The 27,713-nt window shown below is 33.9% G+C and overlaps 1 protein-coding gene across 1 annotated transcript in view; it reads left to right on the forward strand.

Annotated features, from left to right (window-relative positions):
* The window catches only part of LOC132562507 (trafficking protein particle complex subunit 8-like), a 44,801-nt gene extending 17,314 nt beyond the window's left edge, over positions 1 to 27,487 (forward strand). Inside the window, exons 10-30 of the mRNA XM_060227251.1 lie at positions 1,283 to 1,395; positions 1,909 to 2,059; positions 2,306 to 2,409; positions 3,404 to 3,509; positions 4,809 to 4,940; positions 5,211 to 5,282; positions 5,411 to 5,563; positions 6,260 to 6,386; positions 6,955 to 7,143; positions 7,576 to 7,727; positions 8,076 to 8,150; positions 8,833 to 9,087; positions 9,476 to 9,879; positions 11,187 to 11,337; positions 11,609 to 11,783; positions 17,453 to 17,511; positions 17,976 to 18,149; positions 18,590 to 18,694; positions 19,176 to 19,321; positions 19,870 to 19,959; positions 21,883 to 27,487. Coding sequence (XP_060083234.1) covers positions 1,283 to 1,395; positions 1,909 to 2,059; positions 2,306 to 2,409; positions 3,404 to 3,509; positions 4,809 to 4,940; positions 5,211 to 5,282; positions 5,411 to 5,563; positions 6,260 to 6,386; positions 6,955 to 7,143; positions 7,576 to 7,727; positions 8,076 to 8,150; positions 8,833 to 9,087; positions 9,476 to 9,879; positions 11,187 to 11,337; positions 11,609 to 11,783; positions 17,453 to 17,511; positions 17,976 to 18,149; positions 18,590 to 18,694; positions 19,176 to 19,321; positions 19,870 to 19,959; positions 21,883 to 22,156 — 3,207 coding nt within the window. The 3' untranslated portion in view covers positions 22,157 to 27,487. The remainder of the gene's footprint in view (positions 1 to 1,282; positions 1,396 to 1,908; positions 2,060 to 2,305; positions 2,410 to 3,403; positions 3,510 to 4,808; positions 4,941 to 5,210; positions 5,283 to 5,410; positions 5,564 to 6,259; positions 6,387 to 6,954; positions 7,144 to 7,575; positions 7,728 to 8,075; positions 8,151 to 8,832; positions 9,088 to 9,475; positions 9,880 to 11,186; positions 11,338 to 11,608; positions 11,784 to 17,452; positions 17,512 to 17,975; positions 18,150 to 18,589; positions 18,695 to 19,175; positions 19,322 to 19,869; positions 19,960 to 21,882) is intronic.
* Positions 27,488 to 27,713: the final 226 nt, after the last annotated feature.

Here is a 27,713-nt window from a genome sequence, read left to right on the forward strand (position 1 = left end):
TGCTTGTCTTTTTTAGGTCATCTGACCCGAAGGGTCCGATGACCTATAGTCATCATGCTTCGTCCGTCATCGTGCGCCGTCCGTAAACTTTTCATTCAAACGACTTCTTCTCAAATACTAGAAGGTCTAGGGGGCTAATACTTGGCACAGAGGATACTGGCATGGAGCTCTACCAAGTTTGTTCAAATGAATGACCTCGACCCACTTTCAAGGTCACAGGGGTCAAATATGTTAAAATCTTTAAACAACTTCTTCTCATTAACCAAAAGGCTCAGAGTGTAGATATTGGGCCTGTGACATGCTGGGATGAAGGACTACCAAGTTTGTTCAAATGAATGACCTTGACCCACTTTAAAGGTCACAGGGGTCAAATATGTTAAAATCTTTAAACAACTTCTTCTCAATAACCAAAAGGCTCAGATTGCTGATATTGTGCCTGTGGCATGCTGGGATGAAGGGCTATCAAGTTTGTTTAAATGAATGACCTTGAAGAAATTTCAAGGTCACAGGGGTCAAATAAGTCAAAATCTTTAAATAACTTCTTCTCAAATACTAGAAGGCCTAGGGGGCTAATACTTGGCCCATAGCATGCTGGCATGGAGCCCTACAAAGTTTGTTCAAATGAATGACCTTGGCCCACTTTCAAGGTCACAGGGGTCAAATATGTTAAAATATACAAAGGACTTCATCTCAATAAGCAAAAGTCTATGAGTGCCGATATTGGGTCTGTAGCATGCTGGGAGGAAAGGCTACCAAGTTTATTTAAATGAATGACCTTGAACAACTTTTCGCAGGGATAATATGTCAAAATCTTTAAATAACTTCTTCTCAAATACTAGAAGGCCTAGGGGACTAATACTTGGCCCATAGCATGCTGGCATGGAGCCCTACAAAGTTTGTTCAAATGAATGACCTTGGCCCACTTTCAAGGTCACAGGGGTCAAATATGTTAAAATTTACAAAGGACTTCATCTCAATAAGCAAAAGTCTATGAGTGCCGATATTAGGTCTGTAGCATGCTGGGAGGAAAGGCTACCAAGTTTATTCAAATGAATGACCTCAACCCACTTTCAAGGTCACAGGGGTCAAATATGTTAAAATATACAAACGACTTCTTCTCAACAAGCAAAAGTCCATGAGTGCTGATATTGGGCCTGTAAGATGCTTGGAGGAGAGGCTACCAAGTTTGTTCAAATGAATGACCTCAACCCACTTTCTAGGTTTGGCTTGCTTTTTGTCAGATGACCGTTAAGGCCCATGGGCCTCTTTTTAATGTTTACAGTTGACATCAAGAAAGGGTATTCCACGTTCAATATTCAGCGTAACAAAGAAGTGGTTTGGAGGCAACAAAGCAACAGAGAAGGCTGCTGCAACCAACCAAAACACAACTGTAGTGTAAGTAACAAGGTGATCCCTGTGTTGATGAGAACTACCCATGTCTGTACTTAACATATTGACTGATATGATACTGTCAATGCTTCGGGTATCTATGTAAAGTCTTAACAGGTTTTGTATACCTTAGGAATTTCCATGGGTGAGATTGCTATTTTAAACTTCAAGAAAATTGTATTTTGATTGAAAAATTGTTTTTTTGAAATTAAGACAAATTTTTTATGTTTCTTGACAACTAAACAATTACATTACACTATTTGCTAACAGATTGTTGCTGAAAATATTAAGATATAACTTGCTTTGAAATCAGACTTCACCATTTCCTGTCCTTTTATTCCAAACCATTTATCTTTTTCTTTATCAGAGTTTTAATGGACCTCCAGGTCTTCTTTTGAAGACTACAACACAACCACATGAACTTATTTGAAGTTAGTTACTTTCCCTCTGATTGTTAGCCTACCGTCATCAGATTCTCAGGAAAAACCACAATTTTATTGCTGTTTTGTTGTGTTACAGGTATTCTCAGGAAGCACCAGAATTACAAATGCGACGACTAGCAGACTTAGCATTCCTCTTCCAGATGTATGACTTTGCATACCAGACGTACCACACTGCCAAGCGTGACTTTAACAACGACCATGCATGGCTGCACACTGCGGGTGCACTGGTGAGTAAAAAATGATGCAAACATCAAGAGTTCACTGAAATTGGAAACAAAATATAGGAAAAAATTTATGCATGTGTGAGATGATTTTCTTTCCAAATTGTTTTTTTTTTCTATGAAAAAACATTATTCTAATTGAGTCCAAAGGTCAGATCTTCCAATCACATCCCTTTCTTTTTAGAATTTTCTTCTCATGGTCTCAAAAGAACAGATTTTAATACGATTTGTTTTTTTTTCTCTTCATGACAGGAAATGGCGAGTCTCTCAGTGTTTATGCAGGGGCCAGTCAGCTCCCAGAAATATCCCTCTCACTACATGGAGTCTGCCATCACTACTTACTTACAATCATGCAAGTAAGTCACCAATGCTCTGTCCCAGACAGGATGGAGACATTCCTGTCAATATGTCGGAGCAGTTTTCACAGTTAAAATTTTTTTCCCTCTCAAAATATTTTATGAGAAGGCTTGAGTGTTTCTTCTGGATTTTGTTTATTGTCATAATTAAATCATGCCAAGGTTATTACTTCAAAAGGATTGCAAATTTTAATTCTAAAAAATATACATGGGTTAACAGCACTGTCTTAGCTTCTTCAGAATTTTTATGTTTTGTCTTTAAAAATGTTTTAATGTATACCCTGAGTGAAAAAAGAAATGAATATAGTAGTATAGTAGAAAATTAAAAAGGATGAAAACTGCATGTAAATCAGCCAGCAGAAAATTAAAAAGGATGAAAACTGCATGTAAATCAGCCAGCCCACGTGTAGTGTATAATTTTTACCTGTCCTTCTACTACTGAGTTATATTAATAAGTAATAAACCATTATTTCCAAATTGACTGTAAATATCAGAATACAGCTCTTGCTCCTGTACACAGAGACAGTCATGGAATTTGATTCCTTTTAACTAGTTGGGACAACTGCAAAATATAAATCCCGCTAGATTAAACAACGATTTAGAATAATTGTAATACAGGTAGGACCTTGATCATTTCTTTAAAATCTGTGGAGATAATTACATGGTAGGAAAGTGGTATTTGTAATCATCATAAACACTGTGGTAATTTTCAGTGACAGCTGTTAAAAAGGATTTGAAATCATTAAAAAAAAAAACCATAACGCATGTTTTGTTTCCTAAACATGTTAAGGAAAAAAAAACTCTGAAAGGTAGAAGAATGTGTTGTTTCCCTTAAAATTCATTCAAAGAGGAATTGACATTTCATGTTATTTTCTTTTTCTTTTTCTCTTGGAAATATTTTAATGTTTTACAACTTCTTTTCCTCAAGACACATTTTCACAGTTTGTGAATTCAGTTACTGGTTGTATTAAGTATCTTGGTGTATGTGTTATAGGAATCCGTTATATGCAGCCCGAGCGACCCTGGTTAGTACTGAGGCCCTGAAGAGTAAAGGGATGTACAACGAGGCTGCCTTACAGTTCATTAAGCTCACCAGCGAGGTACAGCTAACATCTCTACATCTGCCATACCTTCCACACGCCAGCAAACCACACATCACCAACATACACACTGTAAATGACACTTACCATTTGTAGCAGTATTTCAATACTAATTACATCTCACTACATATAGTATACATTTATATTGTAAAGTAACATTACACACATACCTCTTTTACCTGGCAATAGGCTTGTACCTGGTAATAAGTCCATACATGACAATAAGTCTGTGTCTGGTAATAAACATGTGTCAGGTAATAATTCCTCATCTGACAATAAGATTTTACATGGCAATAAGCCCATACCTGGTTATAAGCCAGTGCTCCAGATAGCCTGCGTGAATGCGTTTTCACGCACAATATTTCTAATTTCACGCTAGGAAAAAAATAAGATTCTGTCATTAACCCTGGAAAATAAACAATGTGTCAATATTACGTAGTTAGAAAACTCAATAATCTAAGTCAAACAGACACTTATCAAGTAAACGAAACTCCTAACAAGCGCTTTCTTGATCGTGATTATAAACCAGTCGCATAGCAAATATGGCGCTGTCAAAAATGTTTACAAATTCAGTGTTACCCTAATATGGTTCAATTTATAAGAAAACCCCACATGTCAAAAAGTTATCTGGAGCACTGTAAGCACATACCTAGTAATAAGCATATAATTGGCAAAAAGCCTATATCTGGTAATAAACCCATGCATAACAATAAGGCCGTACCTGGTAATAATCTTATACCTGGTTATAAGCAGATAACCTGGTTATAAGCAGTTACCTGGTAATAAGCCCATTAATATCTATCTGGGTTGCAGAAGAAATGCCAAGAAATGTTATATCATTGCCCTATAATAAGCCCAGCCTTCCAATTTTGGTCACAGGTAATGTGTAGAAGCTCAGGTTGTGGGCTTACCACAGAACAAATGAGGTATATGCTAAAACGGATGGTTATAATATACCATTGTATACAATTATATGTTGATTTTGTACACTTGTTTAAAAAGATGGTAAATTTTTATATACAAACACTTTATAATCTCATACTGACACACAACTTTCTCTATGTTTGATTGATTTTCATTGGTTTTCACTCCAAATTTTTACACTTATTCTGTAATTCTATTGTATTTCCTGATCAGAAGTTTTAACAATGTGTTACATAAACAGATCAATAGAGCTGTATTGTACATAGTTTTTGTTGTATAAGACATAATATTTAGATAGATTGTGGATGATAATTCATGATAAGCCCCACATTATCAGATAAAATCATTTACTGTAATGAAAATTAATTTGATCAGGACTCGGACCTCAGAAGCGCCTTACTGCTGGAACAGGCAGCCCACTGTTACATCAATATGGAGACACCCAAGGTCCGCAAGTATTCCTTCCATATGATCTTGGCAGGTCATCGCTACAGCAAGGCTGCTCAGGTAAAACCATCATCCTTGATTATACTCTTGATAATTGAATTAGTTTCCTATTCTGTTGAAACTAGAATCTGTTACAAGGTAAAGAGATTCAAAATAGAGAGTTTATAACTGTTACAAGAGGATTTTCAGAGACATTCATGGCTAATGACATCTAGAGTAAATTTGAATAAATGTAGGATGTTTCAAATTCTTTAGCTGGATAGAAACTAGAAATTGACATTCTTTGGAATGCTGATTTACAGAAATGCATTGTGTGCCATTTCATTGCAGAGGAAGCATGCTCTACGAGCCTATTCGCAAGCTTTGCAGGTGTACAAAGGCAAAAACTGGTCCCTGGCTGAGGTAGGTCGGTTTTAGTTCTCTCACAATTTATTGTGCAATAGGAATTATTTCATGTGGAACTGTAAAAACTTTTCTGAAAATATTGCTGTGGTATGAACTATGTGCATATTCACATTTCTTCTTTACAGGATCACATCAATTTCACTCTTGGTCGTCAGTCGTTTAACCTTAAACAGTTAGAGAATGCCACAGCTGCCTTCAAACACCTTTTAACTGAGAACAGCAAGCAGATAGCTAGTCAACAGGGTGCCTTCCTCCGGGAATACCTGTTTGTATACAAGGTATGTGTCTAACCACCCCACCTTTTGTAATGGATTCTCCACTTCTCTCTATCCTGGTGGCAGTTATTCACCAGGATTGTTTCCCTTTATAGAAATCTTTGTTTTTATGTTAGTCTCATATCATGACTTTTGGTGATACTAGGTCGAAACAAATTCATTTCACTCTTGCAGGCAGATGTCTGTATGAATGAAGAATCAAATGGCTCAAACTATGTTGTAAATTCTTTGCCAGGTCATTGGCAGCTTTTGTTCTACATCGATTGTAACATATATTTGAATAATCGATGTGTGTTGTACATTTTTGTGCAGTCTCAGCACAAGTGAGATGAAGGTGTTTATAAGTATGTACTAAGTAAATTAGCCTCTAGTTTCTATATACAATTTGACTGTTAAAGAGGTGACAACTGAAACTAAACATTATTAGAAAATCTAATTTTTCAGATGAAAGTTTAAAACTTTTGTTTAAATCTTTTAATAAAATTCAGATTTCTTTGTACATTCCTTCAAGAAAATTTTAAAGTTATTTAAGATAATGTTTAAGAAAGTGATATTGAATCAATTTATCAGAGTAATATTTTCTTGAATATCTATAGATATTGTGGAAAGAATTGGGGTCATCAAGACATCATTCAGTGAAAACTTTGTTAATATGTTTGTTTATAAATGTTTATAAAACAAGCTATTTGTTCTCCACAGCAATTATTGAGTCAAGAGGCAGGAGAGTATGGTCACAATACCCGACCCCTGCCAGAGTTACCACTCCCAGTCCTGGACAGCAACTCCACCAAAGTACTTCTGGGGGCCAGACCACAGCCCAGTCAAGGTAAGTTTCTACTGTGTGTCAGATCATAACCCAGCTAAAGTAGGGTACTGATGAAGGTCAGGCTAGAGCCCAGTCAAGTGAAGTTAATATTTGGGGCCGTACTACAGCCCAGCCAAGGTAAGATACTATTGGGAGCCAGGCTACAGCCAGTCAAGTTTAAATAGGGTGGTCGGTAGTAACACACTTGCCTTTCACCTAGCTGTCCAGGGTTCGATTCCTGGAATGGATGTGAAAAGGTATAGGGTCACCAGGCCCTCCCACAGTAAGTCCGTGTGTGCTTCCAGCCGGACCAACAAGAGTGATTAATTTAAGTTGGAAAAACTTGTTTCGCAATTTGACAGTTCCTACATGTGGAAGTTTGTGCTCTTTCAGAAGGAAGTAGACCAGAGTGTTGTTGTTGTTTTGTACTTGGACAAGATACTTATTGTTCTGGATGGTTATTACAAGGAAACCCCACCTCAAAATCACCCACATTGTTCACAAGGTGATAAACCGAACAAATAATATCTATGTTCCTTCATCCAGACATTTAAAAGTACTTATTAAAAATTCTGTTATTTTCCTTCAGCACCTGACAAAGTAGCTACATCTGGAGTTTGGTTTGACCACAAAGAGAGTAATCATCCCCGATGGCAGAAGCTGGAGGAGGCATTAGTGGCCGCTGCTGTAGGGGGTCTACCTAATACATTTAGGCCGACGCTTCAGTGCTACACCAATAGAACCGACAATAAATACAGTCCTGTGGGATTTGTTGGAGGTATAGTCAATTCTTATAAATATTTGTTCTTCTCTGAGTTATAACTTTAGTGAAAACTTAACTTGATACTGAAATTTTGATTCAGTGAAATGATTTGTTGTGAATCATGGTTTTGATTTATGTATTAGCCACCTGGGCTTTTTGTAGAATGAATATGTTTGGAAAAGTTTAGTTAATGATAATCGAAATTGAGCAAAATTTTGAGATACAGACTTTATTTTTGTATGAAAAGATATTTTTTGAAGGTTTGCTGAAAAATTATATTAATTTGTAGTATCAGAGTTTCTTTCTTAAAAACATTAATGATGGATAATATATCAGTAAAGATTATTTTAAATGAAAAAAGTCAGCCAGTTGAAGAAAGGATTGAAGAAATCCTTTTACAAATAGTCAAACATCTTCACTGACCTCGTCTGATTAATTTTTCCACAGAGCCAATCATCGTGGAGGTGTACCTGGTGAACCCTCTGAAGGTCATGCTAGTGCTAACAGAGGTGACACTGCTGTGGAGTTTCCTCCCCAGCCTACCAGGACAGGATAAAGCCCAACTTATCACTAACGAGGTGTCCTCAACCTCTGTCAAGGTCAGTAGTTTACACTGCTCATTTCTAATAAAAATTATAACTCATTTAATGTGGCTAATGCTTTAAAATCAGTCTCAACACAAAATATGTGATTTAATAATATACCAATTGTGCAGTGATTTACAGTGTATTTCTGATAGGTGATCTAATGTCATTAATTTTCATATTTGTCAAAAATTTTAAGAATTGCAGTTTTTGATTATCAAAATGGTTCACATATTGCATTAAAATTGAAAAGATACGGAAAAACATATCATGTTTCATATAGATGTAGTTTGTTTTGTGGGACACTTCAGACCATCTGTTGTGTTCAGCTAGTCCATTATAATCTGGATGTTTATCCTGTAGAATACACTTGCCAATGAGATCATCCAGACACAGGTCATTGACGAAATCATCATGGATGCAAACAGCAAATTGACGGTCAGTTGGAGTTATTTTCCATCTTATGATCATTATTAATACGTTTCTAAAATATTAAGACTTTTCTACTAATAAACAAATTTTTGGTTACAGAATTAACAGGCATGTCATTTTCCCAGTCCATTCCTCTAACATATTAATAGCCTACTTTCTTCAATGCTGAGTGTCAGATGCATCAAGTACCATTTTGATAGATCAGGTATAACATAGCTTGAGTGTAGGTCCCATAACTTTCACAACAGGAATGAACACTTGATTTAAAGTCCAAATCGAAACAGAAACATTACAAAGAAAATGAATTTGTTTAGGAGAAAAGTTCTCTAATCTGTATCTCCTTTAAATTAAAAAAAAAAATCAATAAAATTGATCCCAATGTAAATATAGGATTTAACATCAACTTGATACAATTAATGTATAGCATATTTTTTTGAGGACTTTTTTGTAACTTTCAGGGTTGGATAAAATCATGAGAAACAGATTCCAAGGAAATGATTTTTTTCATAATGCAATACGCGTACTTTTTAGATTAGTTTGTACCATAATGTGCATGAAAAATACACCTCTTTTTCTTTCCAGCTTTTTGTAAAAGTGAAAGTTTGAATGGTCAAAAAAGATTTAAAGAAAAAAACCTTTATAATCATTTTATGAAACAGTTTTTAAAGAAAAAATGTTTTTGTTTTAGACTCAGATCACCTTAACTCCACATCAGACAGGAGAGCTGAGAATTGTGGAGATATCCTACAACCTTGGAGGTGTTCTTATTGAGGGAAATGGTCCCAAACCAAACATGTCTAACACCATATTTGTCAGAGGTAAACAGAAGCTTGAGGTTCAAGGCCCTCGTCTCAACATTACCAAAGAAGATAAAGCTAACAAGATGTATGGGCCAGATCGAAGACTCGATCTCGTTATACAACAGGAAATGCCTTTATTACAGGTTAGTAATCACTAATTGTCGATATCAAATATGGAACTGTATCATGGTGAGTCTAGAGGCAACTTTGTATATATTTGATATCTAAGGACGTAGTAGTTTGGCAGTTGTATAATATCTTGACTAGGCATTGTTAGTTTAAAGCCTGTACAAGTCAGGAGTCAAATATTGTCCATCTTCTTCAGTTATGTTAAAGTGTTTAAATGTCAATAAATTGACACAATTTATCGTAATCAGTAATTTAGTTGATAAGGATTGTTTCATACTTTAATTTCAAAATGTTTACATTGGAAATAATTGTACCTATAAATAAAAACAATAATGAACCAATATCTGAGTTATAACATTAACTGTTGCATATATGCTTTATTGTGTGTTTTTTAACTTACAGGTCTCGTTTTGTAATTTTCCTCGTACACTGTTATGTGGCGAGGTTCATGCTGTGATGTTACAGTTCACAAACGTTGGTTCTAGTCCCCTTCACAAACTCAAGGTTGCTTCAACGTGTCCCGAGTTTTTTACACTTGGTTGCCATGGACAACTTCCAAAATTTCCGTGTGTTTATCAGTCGGCAATGGATGTAGGTGTAAGTGACAGTGAATGTATGTGTAATTCTATATCTAAAGACAGTGTTAATGTAACACGCGTTGTTGACATTGACTTACCCAGTGGAACTCTTCAGCCAAAAAGTACAATTTCAATACCCGCCTGGATACGGGGAAACGACATAGGAGGAATTCACGAAATTCATTTTATGTTTTACTATGAACCAGTGCAACAGTTACCTAATATAAGGTAAGTTGACTGAACTTGATTCTCTAACAGTTTAGTAAAGATTTGTTAACGATTTATAGACAGATATAGTGTTTATCTAGTAGATGTATGTTGTATATCTGATACTAAATCAAAACATCATTCACACAGTGAGACAAATTCTGTTGAAAAGATTTTGTCTAATTGCAAGGATAATTCTTGAGAAGGCCAAGGGACCCTTGTCCCCTCAAAATTGAAATTTACCTTCTTATTTTGGACATTGGTTAAAAATTGCTGAAGATTACCCATGCTCTCAGCTTCCAGGATTTTTCTCTTCTATGTGGAAAATGTAGACATGCATTGAATATTATTTAGGTTTACCTTTGAGTCTGCTATCAAAAGCGCTGATCTTGTTGAAAAAATTAACGGGAAATTTTATTTCTAATTTTGTAGATATTTTGGTTGTAGTGCATACTCATCTACTTTGGATAATTTAAACAAAGACTTTTTAGGTCAGAGTAAAGAAAGTGTGTATTTAAATAAAAAGATGATTTTGGACAGCTAATAAAAACAACTAACCATATACATGTATTTGTTTAATCTAGCGGTGCTAATACTTCGCTGATTTGGGCTGGTTCATGGGGATTTGATTTCCTGTATGTTTACATATTTGTATACATATGTATTCAGGCATATAACATCAATTTTCTAAGATTTTGCTTTACAGTAAAATGTCTGTTTGACTTCATTCTTTTATGACTTTGAATATAGCAAAATTAAATCCAGTGCGAATATTGACAACTGCACAGCACATAGGTTCCTCCAGTATCACTAGATTAATTTGTGATGACTTAGTTACTCTGGGTCATGTAAACTCAGAATTTATACTTTGTCCCATATTAAAACTCTGGAGTGTTTACTTGGGATTGTATTTCAGATATAAAGGTCAAATTTCAGGGTCACAGTTACTATATATAAAAAAAAAGTTTTCATGTTATAACTTTGACCTCCTTTGGTCTATCAAACTCAAATTTGTAATTTCACTTACCTTGGTAAAGAATTTTTTGGATTGGCAAAAAAAACATGGAATTCTTGTTGTTAATGAAGCAGAAATACACTATCATTTTTTTTGGCTCTCTGTATCTTTAGTTCATTGTGAAAGATAACCATTCAAACATGGGGAAATTGGGTATTGTGTAATATTTTGAGTCTTTGTATACTCAAAAAAGGTAGAAATTGATTGCAAATCCCAGGTAATTTTTTTAGTCACACTTTTATGCCACTGATATGCCTGTATCCTACTTCAACAGGAGATGTTATGAAACTGATATCCCTATATTCTATTTCAGCCATAGACTATTACGCCACACTGCGGTAGTGAATACACTAGAGTCTCTGAGTGTACGAGCTATTGCGCACCGAGGCAACAACACAAGCTCACATCCAAACGGTCACCGAGGTTCCTGTGTTGTTATGTGTGAACTAGAAAACCTTAGTCAGGTATATTTGTGTTTTCTCTATGAACAAAACTAACGATGCTGTAAATATCATTTGACTTCCAAAATTGTGTTCAAGAGGTAGATTGTTTAAACTGATTAAACAACAGTTGTAAATCAGGACCAAAACTGACCTTTGAATTTTCAAAACAAAAGACTTTTTTTTTGTCGGTCAGAAAGATTTACAAAATATTCATTTTAGATTATGTTGATTATCTTGGCCAAATGCAAGTGTAATCTGCTGATTTCTAGGATGAGTTTGGGGATTTTTACAGATACAAAGTCAGCGTGCGTATGTTAAGGAGATTCAGATCAACCAGGTGTCATGTGCTAGTGAAGAATGGACTATACAGTACCTCAATTCTCAACACGTCAAATCAGAGATACAGATCGGCAGTCGGGAAACCATGCAACTATGTTTGAAAGCTGTCCGTAGTTCTACAAATTTAGGTAAGTATCACTTGTGTCTGAAAGCTGTCCATAATTCTAAAGTAACTATTGAGGCTGTACCTGAAAGATATTTATAGATTTATGTGACTATTGTAAGTTATTTGGTAGTGAAATGTGTTAGGCTCTGTTCCTGTCCGTCTCATTAAAGGTGCATATTATGATGGTATTAATCTGAGTAAAATATTATAGACCAGGAGAAAAGTTGATGAGGTTTTATGTGGCAAGGACACAAGACATAATATTTGTTTTCCTGTTTCTTGTATTATAGATACTATCATGGGTAAAGAGTCTTGTATTATAGATACTATCATGGGTAAAGAGTCTATTGTGTTCAGTGATGTTTCTTGTATTATAGATACTATCATGGGTAAAGAGTCTTGTATTATAGATACTATCATGGGTAAAGTGTCTTGTATTATAGATACTATCATGGGTAAAGAGTCTTGTATTATAGATACTATCATGGGTAAAGTGTCTTGTATTATAGATACTATCATGGGTAAAGTGTCTTGTATTATAGATACTATCATGGGTAAAGTGTCTTGTATTATAGATACTATCATGGGTAAAGAGTCTTGTATTATAGATACTATCATGGGTAAAGAGTCTTGTATTATAGATACTATCATGGGTAAAGAGTCTTGTATTATAGATACTATCATGGGTAAAGTGTCTTGTATTATAGATACTATCATGGGTAAAGAGTCTTGTATTATAGATACTATCATGGGTAAAGAGTCTTGTATTATAGATACTATCATGGGTAAAGAGTCTTGTATTATAGATACTATCATGGGTAAAGAGTCTTGTATTATAGATACTATCATGGGTAAAGAGTCTTGTATTATAGATACTATCATGGGTAAAGAGTCTTGTATTATAGATACTATCATGTATTATAGATACTATCATGGGTAAAGAGTCTTGTATTATAGATACTATCATGGGTAAAGTGTCTTGTATTATCTTGTATTATAGATACTATCATGGGTAAAGAGTCTATTGTGTTCAGTGATGTTTCTTGTATTATAGATACTGTCATGGGTAAAGAGTCTATTGTGTTCAGTGATGTTTCTTGTATTATAGATACTATCATGGGTAAAGAGTCTTGTATTATAGATACTATCATGGGTCTTGTATTATTGTGGCCGTAAAGCGTCTTGTATTATAGTACCGCCGTGCGATGTCTTGTATTATAGATACTATCATGGGTAAAGAGTCTTGTATTATAGATACTATCATTAAAGACTACTATTATAGATACTATCATGGGTAAAGAGTCTATTGTGTTCTAGTGATGTTTCTTGTATTATAGATACTATCATGGGTAAAGAGTCTTGTATTATAGATACTATCATGGGTAAAGAGTCTATTGTGTTCAGTGATGTTTCTTGTATTATAGATACTATCATGGGTAAAGAGTCTTGTATTATAGATACTATCATGGGTAAAGAGTCTTGTATTATAGATACTATCATGGGTAAAGAGTCTTGTATTATAGATACTATCATGGTGTAAAGATGTCTGTAAAGATGTAAAGAGTCTTGTATAGATACTATCATGGGTAAAGAGTCTTGTATTATAGATACTATCATGGGTAAAGACTTGTAAAGGTATCATGGGTAAAGAGTGTATTATAGATCTTTAAACAACTTCTTCTCATGTATTGTAGATACTATCATGGGTAGATGCCAGTTCTTGTATCATGGGTAAAGAGTCTATTGTTTGTTCTTGTATTATAGATATGGGTAAAGAGTCTTGTATTATAGATACTATCATGGGTAAAGAGTCTTGTATTATAGATATATACTATCATGGGTAAAGAGTCTATTGTGTTCATGTGAAGAGTCTTGTATTATAGATACTATCATGGGTAAAGAGTCTTGTATTATAGATACTATCATGGGTAAAGAGTCTTGTATTATAGATACTATCATGGGTAAAGAGTCTTGTATTATAGATACTATCATGGGCAAAGAGTCTATTGTGTTCAGTGATGTTTCTTGTATTATAGATACTATCATGGGTAAAGAGTCTTGTATTATAGATACTATCATGGGTAAAGAGTCTATTGTGTTCAGTGATGTTTCTTGTATTATAGATACTATCATGGGTAAAGAGAGTATTATAGATACTATCATGTAAAGAGTCAATTATACTTTCTTGTATCATGGGTAGATACAAAGAGTCTTGTATTATAGATACTATCATGGGTAAAGAGTCTTGTATTATAGATACTATCATGGGTAAAGAGTCTTGTATTATAGATACTATCAGGACTACCAGAGTTTGTAGATCTATCATGGGTAAAGAGTCTTGTATTATAGATACTATCATGGGTAAAGAGTCTTGTATTATAGATATGATATAGATACTTCATGGGTAAAGAGTCTTGTATTTAGTGTTCAGTTTCTTGTATTATAGATACTATCATGGGTTCTTGTATTATAGATACTATCAAAAGGTAAAGATGTCTTGTATTATAGATACTATCATGGGTAAAGAGTCTATCAAGTGTTGTGATGTTTCTTGTATTATAGATACTATCATGGGTAAAGAGTCTTGTATTATAGATACTATCATGGGTAAAGAGTCTATTGTGTTCAGTGATGTTTCTTGTATTATAGATACTATCATGGGTAATTGTGTTCAGTGATGTTTCTTGTATTATAGATACTATCATGGGTAAAGAGTCTTGTATTATAGATACTATCATGGGCAAAGAGTCTATTGTGTTCAGTGATGTTTCTTGTATTATAGATACTATCATGGGTAAAGACTATCATGGGTAAAGAGTCTATTGTGTTCAGTGATGTTTCTTGTATTATAGATACTATCATGGGTAAAGAGTCTTGTATTATAGATACTATCATGGGTAAAGAGTCTATGTATTATAGATACTATCATGGGTAAAGAGTCTATGTTTCTTGTATTATAGATACTATCATGGGTAAAGAGTCTTGTATTATATATACTATCATGGGTAAAGAGTCTAAGATTTTTGTATTATAGATATTATCATGGGTAAAGAGTCTTGTATTATAGTACTTCATGGGTAAAGAGTCTATTGTGTTCAGATGTTTCTTGTATTATAGATACTATCATGGGTAAAGAGTCTTGTATTATAGATACTATCATGGGTAAAGAGTCTATTTGTGTTCATGTGATGTTTCTTGTATTATAGATACTATCATGGGTAAAGAGTCTTGTATTATAGATACTATCATGGGTAAAGAGTATTATAGATACTATCATGGGTAAAGAGTCTTGTATTATAGATACTATCATGGGTAAAGAGTCTTGTATTATAGATACTATCATGGGTAAAGAGTCTTGTATTATAGATACTATCATGGGTAAAGAGTCTTGTATTATAGATACTATCATGGGTAAAGAGTCTTGTATTATGATACTATCATGGGTAAAGAGTCTTGTATTATAGATACTATCATGGGTAAAGAGTCTTGTATTATAGATACTATCATGGGTAAAGAGTCTTGTATTATAGATACTATACTAAAGAGTTCTTGTATTATATCATGGGTAAAGAGTGTATTATGTGTTCATGGGTAAAGATGTTTCTTGTATTATAGATACTATCATGGGTAAAGAGTCTTGTATTATAGATACTATCATGGGTAAAGAGTCTTGTATTATAGATACTATCATGGGTAAAGAGTCTTTATTATGTTCATGGGTAGATACTATCATGGGTATTATAGATACTATCATGGGTAAAGAGTCTTGTATTATAGATACTATCATGGGTAAAGAGTCTTGTATTATAGATACTATCATGGGTAAAGAGTCTATTGTGTTCAGTGATGTTTCTTGTATTATAGATACTATCATGGGTAAAGAGTCTTGTATTATAGATACTATCATGGGTAAAGAGTCTATTGTGTTCAGTGATGTTACTTGTATTATAGATACTATCATGGGTAAAGAGTCTTGTATTATAGATACTATCATGGGTAAAGAGTCTATTGTGTTCAGTGATGTTTCTTGTATTATAGATACTATCATGGGTAAAGAGTCTTGTATTATAGATACTATCATGGGTAAAGAGTCTATTGTGTTCAGTGATGTTTCTTGTATTATAGCATGGGATACTATCATGGGTAAAGAGTCTTGTATTATAGATACTATCATGGGTAAAGAGTCTATTGTGTTCAGTGATGTTTCTTGTATTATAGATACTATCATGGGTAAAGAGTCTTGTATTATAGATACTATCATGGGTAAAGAGTCTATTGTGTTCAGTGATGTTTCTTGTATTATAGATACTATCATGGGTAAAGAGTCTTGTATTATAGATACTATCATGGGTAAAGAGTCTATTGTGTTCAGTGATGTTTCTTGTATTATAGATACTATCATGGGTAAAGAGTCTTGTATTATAGATACTATCATGGGTAAAGAGTCTTGTATTATAGATACTATCATGGGTAAAGAGTCTTGTATTATAGATACTATCATGGGTAAAGAGTCTATTGTGTTCAGTGATGTTTCTTGTATTATAGATACTATCATGGGTAAAGAGTCTTGTATTATAGATACTATCATGGGTAAAGAGTCTTGTATTATAGATACTATCATGGGTAAAGAGTCTTGTATTATAGATACTATCATGGGTAAAGAGTCTTGTATTATAGATACTATCATGGGTAAAGAGTCTCGTATTATAGATACTATCATGGGTAAAGAGTCTCGTATTATAGATACTATCATGGGTAAAGAGTCTCGTATTATAGATACTATCATGGGTAAAGAGTCTTGTATTATAGATACTATCATGGGTAAAGAGTCTTGTATTATAGATACTATCATGGGTAAAGAGTCTTGTATTATAGATACTATCATTGGTAAAGAGTCTCTTGTGTTCAGTGATGTTTCTTGTATTATAGATACTATCATGGGTAAAGAGTCTTGTATTATAGATACTATCATGGGTAAAGAGTCTATTGTGTTCAGTGATGTTTCTTGTATTATAGATACTATCATGGGTAAAGTGTCTTGTATTATAGATACTATCATGGGTAAAGAGTCTTGTATTATAGATACTATCATGGGTAAAGAGTCTATTGTGTTCAGTGATGTTTCTTGTATTATAGATACTATCATGGGTAAAGAGTCTTGTATTATAGATACTATCATGGGTAAAGAGTCTCGTATTATAGATACTATCATAGGTAAAGAGTCTATTGTGTTCAGTGATGTTTCTTGTATTATAGATACTATCATGGGTAAAGAGTCTTGTATTATAGATACTATCATGGGTAAAGAGTCTTGTATTATAGATACTATCATGGGTAAAGAGTCTATTGTGTTCAGTGATGTTTCTTGTATTATAGATACTATCATGGGTAAAGAGTCTTGTATTATAGATACTATCATGGGTAAAGAGTCTATTGTGTTCAGTGATGTTTCTTGTATTATAGATACTATCATGGGTAAAGAGTCTTGTATTATAGATACAATCATGGGTAAAGAGTCTATTGTGTTCAGTGATGTTTCTTGTATTATAGATACTATCATGGGTAAAGAGTCTTGTATTATAGATACTATCATGGGTAAAGAGTCTATTGTGTTCAGTGATGTTTCTTGTATTATAGATACTATCATGGGTAAAGAGTCTATTGTGTTCAGTGATGTTTCTTGTATTATAGATACTATCATGGGTAAAGAGTCTATTGTATTCAGTGATGTCCCCTTCGACACTCAACAGGTAAGAATTGCTGAGATAATTGTTGGACTTACATTAAAGTTTTGAAAAAATAAATTGTACCTTTTAATCAATTTCTTAATTCCGAAACATAATCACAGACACCATCACCGTCACACATACACAATGATAAAAGGTACAGCTATGTACTGGAAGTGTATGCAGGGATGGATGCAAATTAAAACTCGCATGAGAATTCAATAAACAATGTATAATGTATTATTTTAATCTTCGGATCATCTGAGGATGAGTTTGCAGTAAAATAAACATTCCTATAGTGTAGTTCTGTAACACGCTCAACACCCAGCAGGCAAACATAATGTACAGGAAACCTTGTTGTCTAATGCCTGTTATATCAAGACCACACTACAGTCTGTTTATATAGCCATGAAATAAGAAAGAAAATAGGACATGATGTTAAACAAGTATCATAAAGAGATGGTTTTGGCTTGTAATTTTTCCCTCAGATATGCAGTGCAATGACCCCTTGTGCAGACTTTTTCTTCCGATCAAAATGCAGTATTAAGCCTCTGGATCCAGAAGCAGAGGTCCCTGTGCCTCCGAGTAAACGGAAGACGTCGGAATTCACCGATCTTAACTGTGCCATACAAGTAGGCTTCACGCTGGTCATCTTGTGGAAGGTAAGAGCTGAAGGTTACTAAATTACTGTGAAATGGTTAATATTTTGATGGAGCTATTTTCAGTGTTATGTTTAGTCATAATCTAGGAATGTATTTGTCCCGAAATATCATAAATTGTTAAAATTTTGACATATCCTTTTAGTATTCCATGAGTATAACTATTTGATGAAATCAAATGCCTATGAAGTAGTTTTTTTTTTAAAACTACTGGCCATGAAATCATTGTCAAATATGCTATTATTTGGTACTGTTTAAATTCAATTATCTTTTTTTTTTTGACTTGTCTGTGCTAGCTTTACCTGGAATCTTATCATTTTATAAAATCTTGAACATCAAATATAAAACAGGAGAAAAGTGAAAGAATAAAAAAAACAAAGTATATGGGAAATGAAATGAGGCTAATAATGATCTATTTTTAGATATTTTTGGTTTCTCTACAGGCTTGTGTAGTCAATGAGGATGGAGAAGTACAGATCAGAGTAGGTCAACACCATGTGACTTTGGAGAAAATTGACAACATCTTCACCTCCTATCCTTATGTTCTTGTGAGTCACCAGTTATTGTATGACCCATACCACAGAAATTGATTTAAAACTTCATGGTTGAAATTTAAACCAGCTGTATTATTGTAGATTGAAATGAATAAAGAGACCCATGTTTGGTTATTTTTCTCACATCTATAAAAAAACGCATGAATAGATTAATTATAAGTTCTTGTGAAAACAATTCACCCTGCCATTATTAATGTGCCATGAAATGTGCGTCGAAATTGATGACATCATCAATTTGCAGCATGGTTACACTACATGAAATGATGACTCTACCCCATTATGTGTAGTGTCATAGTGTTTGCCAGCTGTCTACCTGTGCGAGATAGAGTTATCCAATCCTTAACAACCACCTGGAATCACCCTGTTAAGTGTGTGAGAAGACTTCATCTGTAATTTGAAAGTGAAATTTTTATTTTATTTAATAGTAGTGCCACGGTTATTTCTATTGTGGATGTTTGTTGATTTTTTTGTACAGATTCCGACAGAACAACCAGCTGTTAGATTTGTGATGAAGGACCGGGAGGCAGAGGCATCCACCCCTGACTCAGAAGTTACCACACAGCTGGTTGATCTCAATTTTAACCATAGGTCAGAGGTCAAACACAATTTCAGCAATGGCAGGTATGACAATATTTGATAGAGTGCCATAAACATGTAAATGATTTTAATATTCTGAAAGGGTAGAAACTTTGATAATGCTGAAGTATCTATTTTGCCAGACCTGAGTTTAAAAGATTAGACTTTCGAAAATAAATTGCAATGTTAAAAGAAGAATCATAAATTTTTGTGTTCATTGCATATAGTAAAAATTACTAAAAATTTCACAAATGATATTATCGTTATTTTGTCATTAAAATACTTTTATAAAATGCTTTTGGTCCAAAGTTTGTATTTTTATTGGGAATAATTTAAAAAGGCGATGTATCTATCTAAAATTATTGTATATATCTGAAATAAACCATGATGGCCAACACATCACCTCTGACATTGCAGCAGAAAGGTTTTTTGCAGGTTAATGGTAAATCATTCCATCTCATTTTTATAAAACTAAGATAAGATGGGCTTATTACCGGACATGGGCTTGTTATCAGAAAAATGGGGTAGTTGAGCTATTGACTTGTCTGTGAAAGTAAGAATTATATGTAAACAAAAATTCTGCATATCTGTAGATTGTGCCAAGTTCCAGTGACGTTACTTCTTCAAAATTGCTCAAAAGTGACGCTGGATGTTCTGGTTGATACAAGTCAAACCCCTGACAGGTATGTGTATGGAAGACAGAACAGTAGAACTGTTATCTGTAGTTTGTGATTTCAACATTTACAAATTTTAGATTTCATAACCTCTCTGATCTTGGATCATTAACTAACTCCATATGCTGTCTTTAGTGTTATGTGGGGTTTTTTTTTTAGCCCAGATGGTGGGCTTTTCAGATCACCTTGCATCTGCGGTCCATCATCAGTCTGTCCATCTGTCCCTAAACAATTTTTTTTATATCACTATTTCTTGAGAAGTCCTGGATGGATCTTTCTTAAATTTCATATTGAGGTTTCCCCTGGTCCCTAGTTGTGCCTGTTTGATTTTGGGTATGATAAAAAAAAAATTGGCTGACAGGCAGCCATCTTGTGTTTTAACTTTGAAAGTTTGCTATTTCTTGAAAAGTACTGAATGGATCTTTCTCAGATTTCATATGTATGTTCCCCCTAGTCCCTAGTTGTGCCCGTGTAATTTTGGATATCTCTCAAATTCCATACATATGTTCCCATTGATCTCTCCTTGTGCTTGTTTCCTTCTGGGTCTGATCAGAAGAAACAAAATGGCTTCCAGATGGCCATTTTGGATTTGGCAGATAAAGATTATCATTTATTTCTGCAAAGGGGTGTTCCAATGTCTTATCATTAAGAGCGAAAACAGAGAAAAGAAGGGAAATATCTAACTTTCAAAGAGCAAATAAAGATCAAACAATGGTGGGCGCCAAGATCCCTCTGGGATCTCTTGTTCACATAACTAACCTCTTTTTGCGATGTCATTCATATATATATGTACTTCATGTGACATCAATAGGATAACACTGTTATGATGTCCAGAATAATTATTATTTGGTGGTCAGGTGGCATAGTGGTAACACATCCGCCCTTCACCTAAACTTTCTGCATTGGATTAGATAAGGTAAGGGGTCACCTGCACGAACACTCTGTCAACTAAGGAAGGGCATCTCACTGTTTGAAATGTGGAATGGTAATACACAAGAGATATGATTTGAGTCAGTTTTGATGTGCCTACTTAAGTGATGCTTGTCATAGTGAAATTTATTTTGTAATAGACATTGCATTCACCACAAATATCTGGTTATAGATAGTTTTAGACACTACTGCTGTCAGAGCATTGAGTAGTTTTAGACACTACTGCTGTCAGAGCATTGAGTAGTTATAGACACTACTGCTGTCAGAGCATTGAGTAGTTTTAGACACTACTGCTGTCAGAGCATTGAGTAGTTTTAGACACTACTGCTTTCAGAGCATTGAGTAGTTTTAGACACTACTGCTGTCAGAGCATTGAGTAGTTTTAGACACTACTGCTGTCAGAGCATTGAGTAGTTTTAGACACTACTGCTGTCAGAGCATTGAGTAGTTTTAGACACTACTGCTGTCAGAGCATTGAGTAGTTTTAGACACTACTGCTGTCAGAGCATTGAGTAGTTTTAGACACTACTGCTGTCAGAGCATTGAGTAGTTTTAGACACTACTGCTGTCAGAGCATTGAGTTGTTTTAGACACTACTGCTGTCAGAGCATTGAGTAGTTTTAGACACTACTGCTGTCAGAGCATTGAGTAGTTTTAGACACTACTGCTGTCAGAGCATTGAGTTGTTTTAGACACTACTGCTGTCAGAGCATTGAGTTGTTTTAGACACTACTGCTGTCAGAGCATTGAGTTGTGTCTCAGAGCATTGAGTAGTTTTAGACACTACTGCTGTCAGAGCATTGAGTTGTTTTAGACACTACTGCTGTCAGAGCATTGAGTTGTTTTAGACACTACTGCTGTCAGAGCATTGAGTAGTTTTAGACACTACTGCTGTCAGAGCATTGAGTAGTTTTAGACACTACTGCTGTCAGAGCATTGAGTTGTTATCGCTATATTCTCTTGTAAAATTAATACTGATTTATTATCTACACTATTTTGAAGGTTGAGCAGCAAATCTAATGAAGCATCAATGTATGACCACGCAGGAGAGTACCATCATAACAGCAGTTTTAACTGGGTTGGCCAGACCATCACACAGCTACGTCTGGAGGCCGAGCAGCAGGCTGCAGTGCAATTGTCTGCCTGCTTCAGCAAGCCAGGGATCTACAACCTGAACCGTGTGGCCGTGTTTGTGACTTACAGTCGTGACTCTAACAAGATGGTGCTCCAGAGACATAGCTCTCCTAGTGTTGTTGTCATCGGTGAAGTGTCGTGATTGTATTTCTTACGGAGCCTTCTGATGAGTGGGACAGTGATGGCTTCTCCTATAATAACGAAACATCAATTCAGTTGCTTGATTGGTATAAATGGAGTATTATCTGCTGACATTTGTATTGTCTTCCCTGATTTCCAGAATATCTGTTAAAGGTTTCAATAAATGTTTCCTCTCACTGGTTCAACAGCTGTGGGACCTTTCCAATGCTGGTGATATCAGGTAGCTTTCCAACTGGTGATCTGTCAGTGAAGGCTTTGATCTTCTGAATGAGTTTCTGTCAGGGAGGAGACAGTGGTTTGACATCAATGAAGCCATACTTCTGATGTTTATTAGGGAGAATATTACTGTGACAATAGTGAAGTTGGATTGATGTTTTGCCATGGAGGAGAATTGTGTTCTGTTATTGTCATGCCGTCAGTAAGGACTCAAGTAGCATCTTCTATTATTGACAAACAAAATTCAATTTGATTATGAAATTCAGTCAAATGATAGTGACATTCAGTGCTGAATATATGATGTAGGGTGAGTGTAAGGAATCTTCATCTGTGGAAACAGACTTTTTATTAAGGTGTTTGCACACAGGAGAGTTACAACACACTTTATCATCAGTACGGATACTTCAGACATTTTTATTTGATGCATCATGAAGCAGCTTTTATATACAACTGTTTGACATGTGCACAATATTGCTTCCATCACTATGGTGACCATGTATACACAACAACGTTGGTACAGACAAAACTGTTATTTATTGTTCCACATTAAACGCCCTTGACTGATGGCCAGTTGTCATCAATTTTTTGCAGTGAATCTGGCTAGTGTACACCACCGCTTATCAGATGATAATGTGTAGAAACTTATTTGGCCGTGATGTTCATCCACCGGTGTGACGTCGAAGGATGCGATTTAACCATTCCAATCATAAGTCTTGTATCTATCTAGTACCAAAGTATCTGGCTTGAAATATCTTATTATGAATATACTGGATGTTTTAAGAGATTCCACTAATTAAGCATTGACAGCTTCATAATGAAACTTATGAAAGTAAAAGTATACTTCATATAATCACAGATTTTGCACAATTTTAATGGCCATGTTAATTTTAATGAAAATCTGAATGGTAAATTTTAATTGAAATCTTGAGAGTTAGATTTTAATGGAAATCTGAGTGGTAGATTTTGATTGATATCTGAATGGTAGGTTTTGATTGATATCTGAATGGTTGGCTTATGCTACAGACATTAGATGGCTATGTGTGGTACTGTTTTGTGACTTTATGTGATCAGTGGAGGATGAACAGGAAGCCATGTACTGGTCACATTATATTTATCTAATGGCAAAATAACTGCCAATTTATCCTGTGATAATTCTTTTTACATGTTTTGGAGATATTACATTTGAATACTGTTCAAGACTTTGACGTTAATGTGAATTTTTGAATAACTAATGAAATGTGAATAATGTGCGATTATTTAAATGTGCAACTGTATTCACATCTTCAAGTCAACATTATACACCTGTCCAGAGACTGGTCGTTAGATGTCAGAAGATGTGAGTTATTATCAAGGGCATTGTCTGTCAAGGTCATTGTTAAGGTCATTGTCTGTCAAGGTCGTTTTTAAGGTCATTGTCAAGGTCGTTCTGCCCTTTGTGTTCAAGCTTGTATATAATGATATACAACAACCATTTTTATTGAACTGGGACAGACACAACAGAAGCTATTCCAAGGTAATTATTCTTTATTTGTTATGCTTATTAGATCAAGTCAAGTTAAATCACACAGATTTAGGACATGTCATGTTCTCTCATGCTAGATGAAAATCTGTGTTCTGAACTGTGCAAGTATTAGGTAATGGCAATATAGATACAATCAACTTGTTCACATGCATAAAATGATTAATCAAAGAAAATACCAAGTGCAATCAACATCTTGTTCAGGGTGATTGTATCATATTCGGTGTTGTTTTTTTTCTATTATTTTATTTTTTGTCGTAGAAATAAATCATAAATACGTAGACTGCTGTTGATGATTTATTGATAGTCCCAAATAAGATTTAGATCACAGTCACTTGAAAGTAACTGTCTCTCTTTTTCTTTTTTTATTGCAGAATTTTCAATTTTTCCTGGTTGTCTTCTTTTTGTTGGAATTCTGGTAACTCTTAATCCACGAATTTATATATCAACACAATGATAGACAAATAAATCTATATGGATTAAAGTAATAGGGAATTTTGTGCAAGATTTACTCACCAATGTAGTGCCATAAACAGTGCACAATTTTTGTAAAACCACAAAATTTGATCCCCATGAAAAAACAATATTCAGTGTTTGATTTGATAAAACAGTATGTCAAAGTTTGTTTAATATCTGTAATTAGTAATGAAATTAAGTCTGTTAAGAAAAATGTATGCCAGGCTAATTTTGTTATTTACTTTTATTGTCATTTTAAATTGTCTCAATAGCATTGATGAATGAAGACAGAAGAAATGAAAACAACAGAGTTTGTCAAAATTTAGGGATTCAGGAAGAGAAATTATCACAAATCTATGAATTTTTGTGAGTTATGTGTTTTGTGGAGGGAATATTTTTAAAGAAATTTTTCAGGCATTTTAATTGGTAGAATTTTTTGAGAAATTGATCATTAGACTTAAAGGCCCACAAAATTGAAGTCCCACAAAGGTATGATTTTACAGTATTTTAATCTTTCTTCGTCTTCCCAGTTAGCATATATGATATATGTATATTGATGGGGTAAACAATTTAAATACACCTTCCCTTAATTTCGTTGGCAAAGCTATGATATGTAAAGAAATATTTATGAAGTGCTAACATATTTTTTAATACCTTGTACTCTAAAAATGTAAATAGATATTTCTGGGAGCTAAAAAGTGTCTGGTCACTGGTAAGTTACTTGACAGAGTCTAAGGCAATAACAAATGTTTCTTCAATACAAATCAATATCATCAATAAAAACTAGGATATTGGGTGATATAAAACTGATATTTTGGAGAAATAAAGGAAAATGACTTCATTGTATTGCAATGATCAACTGTCTTTACATATTCTGACCGTATATTGAACAAATATTTATTGTTGGTAAATAAAGAATGTTATGTACTTTTCCATTTATTTGCAGAAATATTGTAAAATTTTGTGATACCTAGAAATATCCTACAAATTGCTTGGATTGGACTGCGCTTCAGACTCTGTCAGTTTTTAGGTTGATGGTTTTAATAATAGATTAATAGGATTATCATCAAGACATGATGTCAGAATACTCATAAAAAACTGTATTTAAATATTTCTCTTTGTGTTCTATCTCGATGGACTTTAAACAATACATTCCAGTTTGAAAACATCACCCCCACTCCTCTCCCCCACCCATCCCCTCCCCACAAAAAAAAAAAAAAAAAAAAAGTAGTTTTGTTCGATTTCAAACTAAATGTATTTGTAATAAACTTGCAGATTCCAAAACATTCTTATCCTTATCATAATGTTACTGATTCCCAAATTTGTATCATAGGTATCATTTTAAGCTGATTTTTTTTTTTCTGTTTTAATTATCTTGCTTAAAATAGGTGTAGTGTACTAGCTCTCCAGTGTTACATATTGTAGAGGTAACAAGTTTTATAGATATATTCCTACATACACAGTTTCACACAAGGATTGGATGACAGCTGCATTAAACTGTTGATAATCATTGATATGATTTCAAGTTCACAGGAAAAGATTCTTAATGCGTATGTTAAAAAAAAATTTGAAAACTGAAATATTCTAAACGAGGAAAAAAATAATGTTTTTGAAATTTTAAGATGTTTCTCGAAAAATGACATTCAGAAAATTGATCTAAATTATTAGTAGCTTTTGATCAGTTTATTTTCATTTGAACTTAGGTGATTAATTTCAATACACTTCGTAAGTAGTGCATTTTCTACCTATTTATTTCCAGTTGTTCTTCCAGATAGGATTTGAATGAATGATGTTAACAGCTTTTATTATTTAAAGATTGATATAAAGGTGTTAATACAGATTGTGATGACTGAATATTGTTGACACTTAAATGATTTGTTTTATTTTCTGTTATTGTTTTACGTGAATGATTGAGTTCTTTTTTGACATCAAGGGGAAATAACTCCACATTGGTTGCTCTTGTAATGCAGGGAAAAAGCGTTTTGTTTATTATTCATCATTATGCAGTTTATTATTCTTTTCCCCAAAAATTTGATTGCTAGAAAAAATACTGTATATTTGATTCTTGGGATTTGTGACCTTCATTTCCAGGCTAGCCTAGTGGTTATAACTCTGGGTCATATGTAGTACATCTATATAAGAGAGCTGTTTGATAGCTCTAGGCAAGATGTATATGTATGTGATGGTATATGGCTGTCTAATAGCCCCTGACAAGATTTCTCCCCAGATTCCATTAAAGTTGGACACCAGTAAATATGTTTGATCACCACCAACAAGATTTTCATTGTGATCATTACAGCCAGGTAAGAGTGTCTGATATATATATGTCTAGATATTATATTGTTGTAGATGTTAATCATACTATTCACACTATGACTGATAAGAATAAATGCTGTGTCAATTTAAACATGATAAACTCTGTACAATAGCCATTTTTGTCTATAGATCATCATGCTTCCTCTTATTTATACCAATATAGAATATTGTCTGGTTGAACTCAACATTCTTGACTTAATGACTTGACAAACACGTGCAGGTCTAGGTTTTTTGAAAATCTTTCACGTTGTGTTTGGATCAATACACAATTTTCTGCAAAGAATAAAAATACATTGCATTTTAACTTACAGTAGATACCAAATGAATTGATAGAATCTTTTTCTAGTTGTAATTATGTTAATCAGAATGTTCAAATGTATTGAAATGTATAGATGAAAATTAAATTTGGAATTGAGAATATTAGAATTTTTTCATTTCAAATTTTGCTGTTTATAACATTTGGGGGGGAAAAAGGGTCTGAAAATAAGAACTGTTTTATAATGTGTCTTTAAATATTGTTAAATTTATTTAGATTTAAATTATGAAAAAAAACTTAGCTGAGGTTCTGTGTTCTACTGGTGTAAGCTTAAAACTTCATATGTTCAAGGTTTCAGGAAATGTATTTAGCAATGTATCTGTGTATTACCTATGTAATATAATCACTTTACACAAGAGAGGTTGCAGATGAATAGTTGCTCCTGTGTACAATTGCCAGTCAACACTTACCAAGGACTTTAGTCACACTAGTAAGTCCCTGGTATGGTTTTTTTTTCTGTCTGTGATTAATAACATATGATGAATAAAAAAAACTATTGAAAGACTCAATTAATTGTGTTGTTGATTTCATTGAAGTGGAGTATCCAGGTATTGACATGAATTCTGTATGTTTATTTTATTGAAGTGGAGTATCCAGGTATTGACATGAATTCTGTATGTTTATTTCATTGAAGTGGAGTATCCAGGTATTGACATGAATTCTGTATATTTATTTTATTGAAGTGGAGTATCCAGGTATTGACATGAATTCTGTATGTTTATTTTATTGAAGTGG

This window comes from Ylistrum balloti, unplaced genomic scaffold, assembly GCF_031769215.1.
Source record: "Ylistrum balloti isolate Yb309-2 unplaced genomic scaffold, AGI_CSIRO_Ybal_v1 Utg371438, whole genome shotgun sequence".
NCBI lineage: Eukaryota > Metazoa > Mollusca > Bivalvia > Pectinida > Pectinidae > Ylistrum > Ylistrum balloti.